This window comes from Caretta caretta, chromosome 1 (genome assembly GCF_965140235.1).
Source record: "Caretta caretta isolate rCarCar2 chromosome 1, rCarCar1.hap1, whole genome shotgun sequence".
NCBI lineage: Eukaryota > Metazoa > Chordata > Testudines > Cheloniidae > Caretta > Caretta caretta.
This window is the reverse complement of record NC_134206.1, coordinates 224,845,621-224,860,999: the sequence shown is the minus strand read 5'-3', so window position 1 is coordinate 224,860,999 and position 15,379 is coordinate 224,845,621. Positions and strand designations below refer to the sequence as shown.

The 15,379-nt window shown below is 40.7% G+C and overlaps 1 protein-coding gene across 1 annotated transcript in view; it reads right to left on the bottom strand.

Annotated features, from left to right (window-relative positions):
* LOC125624109 (potassium voltage-gated channel subfamily KQT member 1) overlaps positions 1-15,379 on the bottom strand; it is a 765,256-nt gene that overhangs the window by 576,578 nt on the left and 173,299 nt on the right. Inside the window, exon 11 of the mRNA XM_048824460.2 lies at positions 14,016-14,130. Coding sequence (XP_048680417.2) covers positions 14,016-14,130 — 115 coding nt within the window. The remainder of the gene's footprint in view (positions 1-14,015; positions 14,131-15,379) is intronic.

Below are 15,379 nucleotides of genomic sequence, written 5' to 3'. Positions count from 1 at the left end.
ATACTACCATCTTCGGAACTTAGCAGCGTGAAGCCACATGAGCTTGGTCCATACAGGATCTTTGTCTCTCACAAAAAAAGCTCTGCATATCATGTCTGTCAGCGAATGTTTGGATTTCTTTTGCTTTGTCCTCCTACCATTTGTTTTTGATTTCTCGGATCCTCCTTTGAACTTCAGCTTTGAGGTGATGGAAAGAGCTCTGCTTCTGACTGGATAGTAGTTGGTTTTGCCAGTTGCAGAAAGCTTTTCTCTTCTAATCCAAAAGGGCTGTAATCTCAGTGTTGTCGTCAACCCAGTCCTGATGGCAGCAGGTAGCAAGACCAATGGATCCCTCACATCTATTTTCACATCTGGTCTGTTTTAGGGCTTCCCACTCTTCTTCAACCCTTGTGTTGTCATTTCTAGGTGTGCATATAGACAGCTTTTCACTGAGGATTCTTTGGCAGTTCTCTTGGTGCACTGAGGATTGAAGTCTTTGAATGTTGTATTGCCGTCTGTGTGATTTGGATTGCTTTCTAGGTTTTGGTTCAATCCTGAGCGACGTGACTGACCACAACAGGCGGTGATCAGTCCAGCAATCATTGGTTCCTGTCATGACATGGATTATTTGGATATCGCTTAGATCCTGTGTTCTTACAATGACATAGTCTAGGAGGTGCCACTGTTTTGAATGTGGGTGTTGCCAAGTTGTTTTGTACTTGTTGCTTTGTCTGAAGAGTTTGTTTGTGGTCACAAGGTCATGCTCTGCACATTTGCTGAGTAGAAGGATGCTACTGAAATTGGTCTTGCCCACTCCTTCCTTCCCAATGGATCCCAATTAGAATCTTAGCCAATTCTTGCGTTAAAATCCCTTAAAAGGATTACTTTATCTGTTATTTTGAATGGATGATAAAATTTTATCCCGGTCAGTGTAAAAGGATACTTTCTGTTCTTCAATGTGAAGAGCTGATACATTCGCACTGATGACAGTGGCAAATGACTTATTGGCCAGTTGGATGTGGAGGGTCATAAGGCGCTTGTTGATGCCGATGGAGAGCTCAGTCAGGTGGTTGACTAGAAAGTTTTTGATTGCAAAGCCAACACCGTGTATTCGCCTGTCTCCTGCTGGTTTTCCTTTCCAGAAGAAAGTGTAACCGCTGCCCTCTTCTCTCAAGTGACCTTCATCTGCACACAGAGCAGCAATATTGATGTTGTACTTCGAGAGTTCTTGGGCAACAATTGCTGTTCTGTGTTTGGGTCTTTCACTTTTTGATTAGTCTAGTAGAGTAAGTAGCAAGAAACATTTTTGTTTTTTGACCGCATTGGGAGTGATCCCTCTGGACATGGTTATCCAGTCAGGTATGGTGGGATAGCTTATATTTGGGGCACCTTCTCTAGCCCCTTCCCCGAATCAGGTGAGCAGAGATGTTCCTAAAAAGGCCTGCTCAGTCATGACCGCTGCTGCCAAAAGTGCCCCCCCATCCTAGTCCAGGGGCACATGACGACCATCTTGTGGTCCCATCACCACTCAATCACCGCAGGACTTTTATGGATAGGGCTGGGGGAAGTTCTTCCTGTGAAAGAAGCCTGCGCGTGAGTACCATCACAGAATCATAGAAATGTAGGGCAGGAAGGAACCTTGAGAGGTCATCAAGTTCAGCCTCCTGCGCTGAGGCAGGACCAAGTAAACCTTGACCAACCCTTACAGGTGTGTGTAACTTTTTCTTATAAACCTCCAATGATGGAGGTTCCACAGCTTCCCTTGGAAGTCCATTCCAGAGCTTAACTACCCTTATACAGTAGATTTCACTTAACAGCAATTCTAGTATTAGCAACTTATGATTAATGGCAACATATTGCAGGAACCAGTCCAGAGACGACCTGTGCCTGCTGACAGTGGGGGGGCAGAGTGAGGGCAGCCAGCTTCAGTTGTGTTACTGAGCATGCTCAGTATAAACCAAGCAGCAAAAACAGAAGGGTACATGACCTGCCCCCCCTTGTCATCTCTGAACCAATCCCATCCCATTAATGTCAATGTTAATGGGATTCAGATATTTGCAATGTCATGCCTCTTATTAGCAACTTTTTTGGACAAACCACAGGCATCTTTGTGAGGCTGCAGCAAGAGAAGGAATTACTAGACAGTGGTTCTTAAACTTTTGTACTGGTGACCCCTTTCACATAGCAAGCTTCTGAGTGCAACCCCTCCCCTTATAAATTAAGAACACTTTTTAATATATTTAACACCATTATAAATGTTGGAGGCAAAGTGGGGTTTAGGGTGCAGGCTGACAGCTCATAACCCCCTGAGGGGTGCTGACCAGCAGTTTGAGAATCCCTGTGCGAGGACAAGTCTTCCTGGGCTGCAGCCCTGCAAACCTGCCTGCGACCAGTGCTTAGCCCATCAGAGTTCTTCTTTCTGGGACTGCAGCCCGGCAAACCTGCCTACATGCAGGGACCACACAGGAAATAAGTGGCTGCAGTTTGGGAGGGCAGACTGAGGGCAGGGCAGAGGCAAGGAGAGGGGCTTCTGCCCAGATGTCAGAACTGCACAGCACCTTCTCCCTACACTCTCCAGACTGCGCCCCACTGGAACACTGCATGCAAGGAAGGAAGCACTGGGATGTGCTGAGCTCCAGCCCCTAGAGAGCATCAGGGAGAGGTATGCTGGGGTGCAGCCCCACAGGCTCCTGTACCTCCACTCCCTGTAGAAAGCCCCGACATCTGGGCTGCATCCCCTCTCCCTGCTGCTGCCCTCCCCATGGGCAGGTTTGCAGGGCTGCGGCCAGGGAAGGCACCTCCCAGCACTTTGTTCCCTGGCTACTGTCTCACAAACCTTCCTTCCACTTATAAGCAACTGCTGGATAACAACTTTTTGCTGACAGCCGAGGGGTTGCTAATAAGAGGAATCTACCGTATTATGAAAGCTTTTCCTAATATCTAACCTAAATCTCTCTTGCTGCAGATTAAACCTGTTACTACTTGTTCGACCTTTAATTAACATGGAGAACAACTGATCACTGTCCTCTTTATAGGAGACTTTAACGTATTTGAAGACTTATCAGGTTGCCCCTCAGTCTTTTCTCAAGACTAAACATGCCCATTTTTTTAAACCTTTCCTCAAGAGGTCAGGTTTTCTAAACCTTTTATCATTTTTGTTGCTGTCCTCTGGACTCTAATTTATCCACATCTTTCCTAAAGCGTGGCACCCAAAACTGGACACAGAACTCCAGCTCAGGACTCACAAGCAGCAAGTGCAGTGGGACAATTGCATCCTGTGTTTTACATACTACTCTCCTGTTAATACACCCCAGAATATTAGCCTTTGTTGCAACTGCATCACATTGTTGACACACAGTCAATGTGTGATCCACTAGAAACCTCAGATCCTTCTCAGTAGTACTACCACCTAGCTGTCACTCCTCATTTTGTAGTTGTGTATTTGATTTTTCCTTCCTAAATGTAGTACTTTGCACTTGTCTTTATTGAATTTCCTCTTGTTGATTTCAGAAGAATTGTAGGGTCATTTTGAATTGTAATACTGTCCTCCACAGTGCTTGCAACCCTCCCAGCTTTGTGTCAACCACACATTTTATTAGTACCAGACCCAGAACTGACCTCCTGAGGAGCCCCTCTAGATACACCCACCAGTTTGACAGTGAACCTTTAGTAACTAATTGGTTTGATAATTTGTTCCAGTAACTTTTACCAAAGTTAGACTCACTGGTCTATAGTTCCTTGGGTTCCCTGGGATCCCCTTTTTAAAGACAGGTGCTATGTTTGCCCTTCTCCAGTCTTCTGGGACCTCACCCGTCCTCCATGAGTTCTTGACAGTAATGGCTAATGATTCCAAGATTGCTTCAGCTAGTTCCTTAGGTAACCTAGTATGAATTTCACCAGGCCCCACCAACTTGAATACATCTAACTTATCTAAATATTCTTTAACCTGTTCTTCCTCTAATTTGGCTGGTGCTCCTTTCCCATTGATGTTAATATTAAGTGTGTTGAGTATCTGATTATCATTAATCTTTTTAGTGAAAACGGAAGCAAAATAGGCATTAATGTCCTCAGCCCTCCTGATGTCAGTTATTAGCTTTCCTTCCATGGAAAGCAGAGGACCTACACTTACGTTCATAAGCCTCTTGTTCCTAATGTATTTAAAGAACCTCTTTTTATTGCCTTTTATGTCTCTTGCTAAACGTAACTCATTTTCTGCCTTAGCCTGCCTGATTTTGTCCCCATATGCTCGTGCTATTCTTTTGTACTCTTCCCTGTCAATTCATCCATATTTCCACTTTTTGTAGGATAATCTTTTGATTTTCAGGTCATGAAAGAGCTTCTGATGAAGCCATCTTTGCCTTTAACTATTCTTCCTGTCTTTCCTTCACATTGGAATAGTTTGCACATGGACCTTCCTGGGAAAGGTGATTCCCAGAATGCTGAGTTTAAAGGGGCTGAGTCAAAGGAACAGGAGTGCTGGGTCACGGCAACCCTGTTACAAGGATTAAGAATGTTGATTTGTGAGTGGTGTGGGTGCAACAGCCACATAGCAAAACGGAGTCGTTCTGAATACGATTTCACAAATCAGACCACTTTTTCATACAGTAAGAGCTACTTCTGATGCTAGGTATGAATTGAAGGCAAATAACGCTTTTTTTGTTTTGTTTTTTTGCAATGTGGTTGCTTTCATATTCAGATCTTAGTTTATGCTTCTAACTTTAAGGCCTCAGACTGAATTAAAGAAGCATATTTACATTTGTTTGAAGCATTGTTGCTAATATGATATGGTCAGCTAGCATAAATGCAGCCAAGCCACATAAAAAACTTAGAACCATATTTGAAAATTGTGTGTAGAACTTGTTTTAGCTGGATCTGTGTTTACACACACTGTTCCTTAACTTGATTTGATCCTCACTGTGGATAGGGCCCTTTGAAAGAAGAGCAACTGTTAGTCTTGGTCTGAACCCATGAAAATTAATTAAGATCCCATTTTCCAACGGGGGATCACTTTACTGGCACTCCATTCCACTAAAGAGTTATTACTACAGCTGTTCAGCTAAATGCAGTTACCACTGATGTTCATTGTATGCGGCTCTCACCTTCTAAAGAATTCCTCCCAAGAGAACCAAAGTGATGATTGCTAAACCACAGCATTACGCTGCTTTACGTTAAGAAAGACCAACTGACATTTACCTTTACATGACCTTATTGAGCTACAACATGCATACTCAACCACAGTTGCCTAACAATGCTGACTTACAGTATACCTCATTATTACTTTAAAAATTATACAGCAAATTTTTAAACTTGCACAGGACAATTCTGAAACAAAGGGACATACATTTTTAGAGCTGGTGTTGTAGATATTTTCACAAAAGACATGATATTCTGTGATCAGTTTGGTGTAATCTTTCGGTACAAACCATGGGTCAAACTTTGCATTTGCTTACTAGAGGTTAACTCTGGCACATGTCAAAGAGTGTTGGCTTGACCATACAGTCTTATCATTGCCATAGGGTTGGGGACACTGAAAGCATCTTTTGCTTAGAATTTTCAACTATAAAGCTAGCTGGGGGTGAACAGTCTGCTTTGCCAAAATCCTGCACCCAGATCCATGTGGACAGACCCTTATGCATGTGCACTGCTCCTCTAACTTTGACGGAACTTTGCACAGTGGTCCCGTACACCCATGCAGAGTTCCACTGAAATCACTGTGTCTCTGCCTGTGCAGATCCAGTTGCATGACCGCTGTGTAAGAACACTGGTATCCAAAATGCATAGCACAGAAAGGCCACTTAAAAAAAGAAGTGCCATATCTTCTTCCATAATGTACTGATCAGTAACCCACACCTGGGACACCTCAATCCCCAAAAGTTGTAGATCTCCTCATTCCTCCCTCTTCAGGGGCCCAGTGACACACTGTAGGTCCAATAAGCAAGGGTCTCTTTGCATGAGGTGCCTCCATCTATCCACCAGGGGCATAAACTAATAACCACTAAGACCTCTAGGATATTACAGTTTATGATGACATGGAATCAGAGACCAACAGATAAGGATAAACATTTTTCTCCTGAAAGAATAGGGATACATCAAAAGAAGGGGGAAAGAGCAGACAAAGGAATCAAGGATGTCAAATAAAAGAGGACCCAACCAACCACACAAGAAGAAACACTAACAGCCTACAAACTAAGTCAGTACAATGAACAGCCCCCTTGCTCCCAGTATCCCCTGCAGGCTTTATTAGGTAGTGGATTTGGAGCTTGCTGCAAAGGGCCAATCTTCCATTCAGGTACAATGAGTTGGCCACAAGCCTTTGCTGTCCTATCTCCAGGTGTAGGGGTGGTCTACTGTGCTCAGTAGACAGCTAATGCTCTCAAGTCAACACACAAAATGGAGTCTTCAGTACTCTGTAGTCAAGGGACATATATGCATGCCATCTCTGATCGAGCTAGTCTGCTAAAAATAGCCATGTAGCCATGGTGGCATGGGCAGTGGGATAGGCTAGATACCCAAGTACCTAGGGTCCCAGATGGCATTGTATATGAAGCGACTAGCTCCTCCTACCCAACCAAGCTGCCACGGATAAGCTAGCACATGTACGTCTAACTCAGGCTGTAAAGTACACCTCTAGCTCTAGTGAAGACATAACTCAACGAACCCTCTTCATCTCAGGGTGTTGTAACATGATAAAGAAATAAAAAACTCTATGCATTATCTTGAGGTACCAATAGGATTGAGGTCTGATGAAGAAGTTCCCCTAAAAACTGTTTCTGTACATTTTCAGAATAAGGAAATCAATTGATTTCAAGAAAGTAACTACATTTCTATAACTGGCTATGGAACAAGTGCCTATTTCACAGAGAGACTAGCGTGAAAACAAAGTTTTGAATACTATAAACAAGAACTGCAAGATCTAAAGTTTCATTCAGTGAACACAAAATCTACAGTATTGTGCAATTTGATATGATAATCCTCTACATAGCAAACAAGGCAATATACAGTAGTAACATGTAATTCTCAAAAACTAAGTGTACATGATAGGTTGTCCATAAATGCATCCTGCACCTCCTTTACAACAGCTCTTTATAGATTTCCAACAGATGAAAACATGTACTCTATGTACTAACTAATGGAGTCGCACTTTGTTTACTCCACACTGGCTTCCCTAAATGCCTGGCTGTCTGAAAAATGGGATGACTACACAGTGTTACAGGTGATTGCATTTGACAGGCCAATCTCAATACTTACTGTTCTTTAAAATACACACTCCAAATGCTAGAGCTTAGTAACTGGCTCAGGTTAACCAAGTCTGACAATATTTGACTTTTAACTAAAAAACAACCTCATTCCTATTTATGGAAGCTATTATAACTTTAATAGGTGAGAACCTCAGCTGGTTAGTGTAGCTCCACTTCTGTCAGCTATGGTGATTAACATCAGCTGAGGACCGAGAGCGGATATACAAAGAAAATTTCAGCCAGCCACATAATACATTTTCTTTTTTTAATATGCTGCCTCTGTTCCCTGTATGTTTGAAGCAGTGCACTTGTCTGCATTTTATCTGGACCATGGGCAATTGTGGTGTCGTGGCAGGCACCTTGGCAGCTGCATTTGCACTCTGAAAGTGATTAACCTACGGCCGTGTTGCAAGCTTGCTCCACATTTTCATTTTAAATGTATTTTTCCTTCACATTATTTTTTCCAGTATAAAAGCAGGCATTCTCTTAGCATTCTGCCAGCATGCAGTGCCAACATCACACACATCCACTCTCACCAATATTGGAAATGGCATTCAAAGGTCATCTTAAAGCAGCAACCTGGACAGAGCTGCAAGCCACTGTGCTGGCTTTCCTAATGATATTCTGGAATAGGCACATCCTATTTGCCCCCAGCACCTTCATACTTGAAGAGTATCCTGATCACAGCACAATCAGAAGTAAGGTGACCAGGATGCCAAGATCCCATACAATCTGCCCCACTTGCAGATCATAAAACTGTTCTGTGATAGCACACTGAACCTCAACAGACATTGGATTGGAATGGAGATTAAGTGGCATGGTCAACAGATGCACGACGACACACACACAACCACAAAGCATGCAGGGATTACTGGAATTATTGAACACAGCTCTCCTATCACTCCATAGCCCAGCAGGGAGGATTTCTGACCCCAATGGACCTAGTTGACCATCCCATGGTTACTACCCAAACTGTGCACAGACAAAAGGATTTGCTCCTACATGATTCCCAGATTTCAGAAGTCAGCTTTGTTCAGATTTTTTTTTTAAAAACAGCTACTGATCTGAAGTATCAAGTTTAATGGATGCATCAACAGCTAAGTGTAAAAAAAGATAAGTTCGAGGCTTTGAAATAAAGAATTACTAGGAGCATGATCCTGCAGCCCTGTTGAAATCAACAAAAGTTTTGTCACATAAGGCCTTCTCTATATAGTTTTATTATCAGGATGTCATCCTAAATCTGCAGGGATTATAGCTGTCATGAGAAACCCTTGGGGGGTTGTTTTTATTTAATTGAAGAGTTAGGAAGCTTCATTACATTTAGATATTAGGCTGAATTCTACTCTCAGTTTTATCTTCGTAAAACCCATCGACTTTGTTGCGTTACTGAGATCAGAATTTGTCCCATTAGTGGTAAAATGCATCTCTCTCTTAAATGGGCAATAAAGTGGAACTATTCACATTGCGTAGTCCATCTCATATAAAAAATAAAGCTATATTTTAATATCAGGTGGCCTTCTGTAAGGAAGATTTATGATGTGTTGGCATACAATGTGAGTTAGTGTTTACACTAAATATTTTATTTAAAACAAGCAGAACTCTGAGTGAAAATGTAGCTTTCAAGAAGAACAAAACAAAAGAAATTATGGAGCCCCATCACAAATTTCAAGACACAGTAGTGTAGGGTATGTATGTATATAATACATATACAAAATGAAGGGGTTTCAAGTAGGGTCACACCAAGAGATAGGTATATCACATATGAACACTGACCTGCTTACACTTCTGCTAAAAGATAGGACAAATAATGCGTGTTAAGGATATCCATTATTTGGGTATGTTGGTCAGAACAGGAGCTCCGTAATTAGGGTTTGCACAAATGCAGAATACTTAAATTTGCAATTTGCATAAGGACATGCTACAGTTGTCAGACAAGCTGACTACATTAATGTGTATTTGCTATAATGGTATATTAAGTAGAATTGTGTTTACCTAAAAGTGAAATTAACACATCATGATGAAAATTTGTGTTCTTGACACTGAAAATGAAAAACACTACTCAGAACAATGATATAGCATGGTTTTTAACAGAAAACTTTAAAATGTTGCATTTCTATTCCCTACTTGTGTTGAGCATGTTCCCTGTACATTCCCATTTATTACAGATGTACTGTAGCAAAACATATTGACAGAATCTGATTCAATTTAACATGCATAAACCTAACATTTTTTTAAATGAAATACCATACTGCGTCCTCAGTCCAGACATGCATTTGACATTGAGAGGCATGCATGGATTTATAACAGCATTACTGGAACTTAAATAACGGATACCAATGATCATGTTTGAACACAGTTGCTGCTAATGATTCTCATACAATTTCCCTGACCAGTATGGATAGGAATTTATTTCACCTGAGTACAGAGTTAAAATTATAGAACTGTGCTACAGAGTACTAGGGAATCTCATAGCCTGAAGCAGTGCTTTTCAACCTTTTTCCATATTGGGACACTGCCCCCTCCCCGCCAGAAATCCTTTCCCATCTAGCAGGGATTTAACTGGGTCCCTCCTCTTATTTGGAGATCAAGAAAAAGAACGGCTGTCATAAACCCCCGACACCTGTTCATGACCCCAGTGGTCTTTAGCATGTTTTGGTTTCCCAGAAAAAGAAAATTTACATTAATTACATTAGTGGTTGTCATGGTTTCAACCATATTAAGGAGAAAAACCTTATAGAAAGTTGGAACATGATTATGATTTCATTTAGCCATCATGATCTCTACTGTAAAGATATACTAATGGTTATGACATGTAAATGCATGTTTAGGTACTTTTTAAAATGTTTTGTTCACCCAGCAAGTCACACTTTTCAGTAAGGATATTATCTACCTGAATGATTCCTTTAGCTGCATCTCTGGCTTCCCCAGTAAATGTGAATCAAGTTTTACTTGCCCCATTCATGCATATAAGTCCACTTAAAGCCAGTGGGACAATCACATGGGTAGAGCCAACAGGATGAGGCCCCTATGTATGTTGGTACATTTACTAGTTTAAAGTAAACACGTTTTACTTTGAAAAACACACCTTGTTAGCTTACATAAACAATTCTTTTGCAGATCTAACAGTGTTTTGGCTAAATACCAAATATTCTATAGTGCATGCATGAATTTCAAAGTCCAAGCTTCATGTAAACACAGAAGAGCCCCTTGATTAAATCTGTATTTAGATGCTTTAGGGTAGCTTCATTCAGGTACAGTATAGCATCACAGTACGCACCAGTCATTGTACAAATCCATCTAAATTCATGAACCAGCATGGTTGTTAAAATGGCCTATTATGTTAGTACAAGTGTTGCATTTGCTAAACAACCTTCCTTGTTGATTTTTAAATGTTAATATCACTAAAATCTTTCTAAACCGAACAACACAACCATCCTAAAGCTGCTATTCAAGCACTAATGATTATCATGCTGCTCTTGTATCAGCAGTAGTTTCACCATAGTTAAAGTTGAACTCTAACACAGGTTATAGATCAAATCTTATTGAACCAGCAGAAACTAAAAACACAGAATGGAAACTGAGCAATTTTGATTTCCATGGTTGTTTGATGAAAAATGAATTGCTTTGGTGATTTTTTCCCCCCACTGGGTTGTCTCCTTTTGCAAGCAATCTAAAACCCTCTGGAATCTGTTCTTTGGCACATGGTTGCTTTTCTTGTGCTGTTTCATAGAATATCAGTTGCACATTGAGAGCGATTATCTTCAAAGACTTTTATAACTTTTTAGTCACAAAATGCAAACCCATTCAATTTTAATCTGATGACAAATCTGCTGCAGGGTGAATGCCATTCACTTACAGTGGGCAAGGCAGGGAGATTTTCACCAGATACCTCTAAGCTTAGAAAAATTCCTTGAACTGGGAAAGAGGGGACCAGGAGTTCAAATCTCACCTCTTAAACTGTAAGTTACCATGCAATTCACTATCTTTATTATTGACTAAATCCACAAAACTTTTGTTTGCTATGGGGCTCCATATGGCTATTGTAAAAAAACTGACTTAAATAATGAGTGCCTCTTTAAAAATTTAGAACACCCCCCCGTTAAACTGTAAGGGCTTCATTAAGTGTCTGCTAAATTCAAGAATTAGCTGCTACAGCTGGGAGTACACAAATAAGGAAAGCAGGTAACAGCAGCACATGGCAGCATTTTTACAGCCAGGTATCAGGGGGGCAACTGTGTGAGTCTGTATCCACAAAAACAATGAGGCGTTCGGTGGCACCTTAAAGACTCACAGGTTTATTTGAGCATAAGCTTTCATGGGTAAAAAACAGCTTTTACTGTGATGTTGTTATTCATGATCCTTTATCTGTGGGATGGAAAGAGCTAATGTACCAAAATTTTTTGTATATCTTTACCCCATCTGATTTATAACAGATACATAATGGATTTATTTAATTGCCAATTTTTAGCTAACCAATGCTGGTTTTCACGTAAATATTTGTAAAAAATGTGAAAACATTCAATCCTAGTGTTTTTTTTTAAACCTGTATACAACATAAAAAGCTAAAAGGTTCTCCCTCCCCCCAAAAAAAAACATTTACCGGTAAGTTAATTTCAAGGCCATCTTCTCCAGCAGCTGCCTCGCACGCTCATAGATCCAACTCTATACTCCTACAATTAGCAATTTGAAAACAATATGCTCAACGCATACTGAAGATTTAGAGGTGGTTGCTGGGAAAGGATTCCTCCTCTTGAAGAAGCGAAATCAAACTGTAGTGTCACACCAAGTGTTTTAGAAAGAGGCAAATTCCAGTCTTGCAATAAGAGTCCTTTAACAGCTCTGCCTCACCCTGAAAAATATTTCCAACTGGAATTCCATCTTTCCTGTGAACTGATGTGCTGTGTACATCTTTTATAGTACATATCTGCTATGGAATGCAATGGAGCAACAATACTGCAAATCTTATTAGTTCATTGTAGCATTCTTTCATCAGTACTTCGCCATTCTTTAGATTTTTACTAGGCAATACATTACATTCGACTGACAAATATGTACAGCATTGTGCTGGGAATAACATTGTTCTGCACCCAATAGCAGCTGAAATGTAATCTCACTGTATCTAACTCACAAAACAGGGCTTTTAGCCCTCCCACCCCCCCCCCCCCTTACTTGGAAGAAGATAACTCAAATGCAAGAGTCGCTTGCACATGGAGTACCAGAGTTTAGCAAATTACAACTTCACTGCAAAAAATGTAAATGTAACCTTATTTTCCAGCCATCTACTGGTCATACTCCAAAGGCTCAGTCATGGAACTTCCTCACTAAGCCACTTTCATACTTTCCTTTCCAAATGTGAAAACAGGCTAGTTTTCACATTTGACATTAAAAACCACCATCACTTTTTAGTTTAATAACACGTTCACATATTAAGAAGCAAGATTTATTCTTCATGGATTTCTCGGATGAAAAACCAATACTTCCTTATCCCTGAGAAGGACATACAAGTAAAAGCACTACACATGGCCAGAAGAGATTTGAGATTCCTTCTGCTCTGTCTACACTAGACAAAAAGTAATTTAAAAAAAAGACATTGTGTAGAATGCCTAGAGATTGCACCTCTTGTAATGTACCTTTTGGCCACACACCACTGCTATCACAGGAGTTTTTAATCACAAGTATTGATTGCAGCACCTAGGATGAGGCATTTTGCTGAGGTCTGGCTAAATAAGTATAGATTACATTAGTTGCACTTCAGCTTTACACAAAGCCACAAGCCTCACAGCTTCACTGGTTCAGTCAGTGCCAGCTACAATCACCAATGTGCTTCTCCAGGTTTGAAAGTTATCCCCAAAGTCACCACATTTAGCAAGAGACTTGAACACGATAGGACGGATGTTTTGGAGTTTAATCAAATGGTATTGATGCACTTGTGATACCAAAAGGTAAGCGATAGGATAAGCAATTTCAGGAAATCAGAATCCCTGCAATGGATACTGAGTGTAGACATGCTCCTCAGGTCCTACCCAGTGACAGTTAGAACTGCATTAAATTATTCTACCCTCTAATTCTGGAAAGCGCTGTTTCCCTGTTAAGTATATCCACATAATTCCTTTATGAACATAGCTGTTTAATGAAGTGAGCTGTAGCTCACGAAAGCTTATGCTCAAATAAATTGGTTAGTCTCTAAGGTGCCACAAGTACTCCTTTTCTTATAGCTGTTTAAGTGTCTACACTACCTTTGGGGTAACATCCCACAAGTGCATTTCCTCTTGGAGGCAAACATTTCACTGCAATTGTCCTTTCAACGGTAGGTTTCAGAGTAACAGCCGTGTTAGTCTGTATTCGCAAACAGAAAAGGAGTACTTGTGGCACCTTAGAAACTAACCAATTTATTTGAGCATAAGCTTTCGTGAGCTACAGCTCACTTCAACCGTAGTTTCCTTCCTTTCAGGTCATGTCCACACACAAGTGTTTCATTATGACCTACAATGGACATTCAATGCATTCAGGGGATTTTGGAGATCAGACCCATTCAGAAACGTGCCTGAATTTATGAAACATTTTTACTGGACTCAAAAGATGAAGTCACAAACCAAAAACATCAGATCTCCTAACTATGGCTTAAAGAACAGTTTTTTTCTGTCCCAATACATTATACCGAGTCACAGCTCTTAGCTTTAAGCTAACTGCAAGTGTGTTTAAAAAAAACATGCAAAGAACTTCTATTCAGTATATAGCATTTCCCCCCACCATTAGCTGATGTTTATATTATGCAGTAAAAGCCATTTTTCCACTTACTGGGCCACATCAGATACAACAGGCAGTGGTGACTCCTCTGATGTGAGGTCTATGTCCTCAGTGAAGCTGTTGTCCTGTGACATTTCGTTGCTGTTCCCTTCTAAGCGCCTTCTCACTAGACAAATAATTTAGAAAGAGCAGAGTGCATTAGGGAGGCAGCATCTACAAATTCTTTCCCCTCACCCATGAATTTCCATAGTAAATTTTTTTTTAAAAAAAAGAGTCCCATCGTAAGACACTACATTTTTAGAGCAGGCGCAATGAATTGTTTGGATTATTATTACACACATGCCACATGCAAAAATACAAATGTACACATATGATATGGTACATGCCAAGTGAGAACACACACACAGGGACCCTCTTACAGTTAAGTGTTTTTTTCTTGAAGACCACTTTTGCTCTAAGTGGAAGTTCACGACATGAAAAATTGCAATTTGGACACTGCAATGAATGAAAACAATTGGGGACTTTGATTTATTTTGCAATAAATAGTATTGCACTGCATCCAGGTTCTCTATAAGCCAAATACTGGGTCCAGGAGGCTCCCAAGTGCCACGCTTCACAGTCACTGAACATTAGAAAAATCTTGAAGAGGAAATCATCACTCAGTGGCAAACATGCGCTGCTTACACAGCGTGTTGGATGCTGTGGAGACCATGAGCATGCACTGTTCTTCCCTGAGGTATGGCTGGGGAGTGGTGACAGGTTGCCAGAAAAAATGACAGCCAGTCAGAAAGAAACCTTAAAAGTCCTTGATCCCCTGTGCTTCCAGCTGACAGCTCAAAGGGAACATGGAACTAAGAAACAGAACAAAGATATTGGGCCAAATACTAAATCTTCTCACCAGGATTAAGGTGTCAAATATAAAGGGAAGGGGTTAAGAAGCTCTGATACAGTACTATAAAATCCTCTTACCTGTAAAGGGTTAAGAAGCTCAAGTAACCTAGCTCACACCTGACCCAAATGACCAATCAGGGGACAAGATACTTTCAGATCTGGAGGGAGGGGAAAACGCTTGTGTCTGTCTGTGTGATACCTTTGCCAGGAACAGATCAAGGATGCAAGCGCTTCAACTCCTGTAAAGTTAGTAAGTAATCTAGCTAGAAAACGCGTTAGGTTTTCTTTGTTTTGGCTTGTGAAATTCACTGTGCTGGAGGAAAATGTGTTTTCCTGTTTGTGTGTCTTTTTGTAACTTAAGGCTTTGCCTAGAGGGATTCTCTATGTTTTGAATCAGATTACCCTGTAAAGTATTTACCATCCTGATTTTACAGAGGTGATTCTTTTACCTTTTCTTTAAAGAAAATTCTTCTTTTAAGAACCTGATTGATTTTTCCTTGTTCTTAAGATCCAAGGGTTTGGGT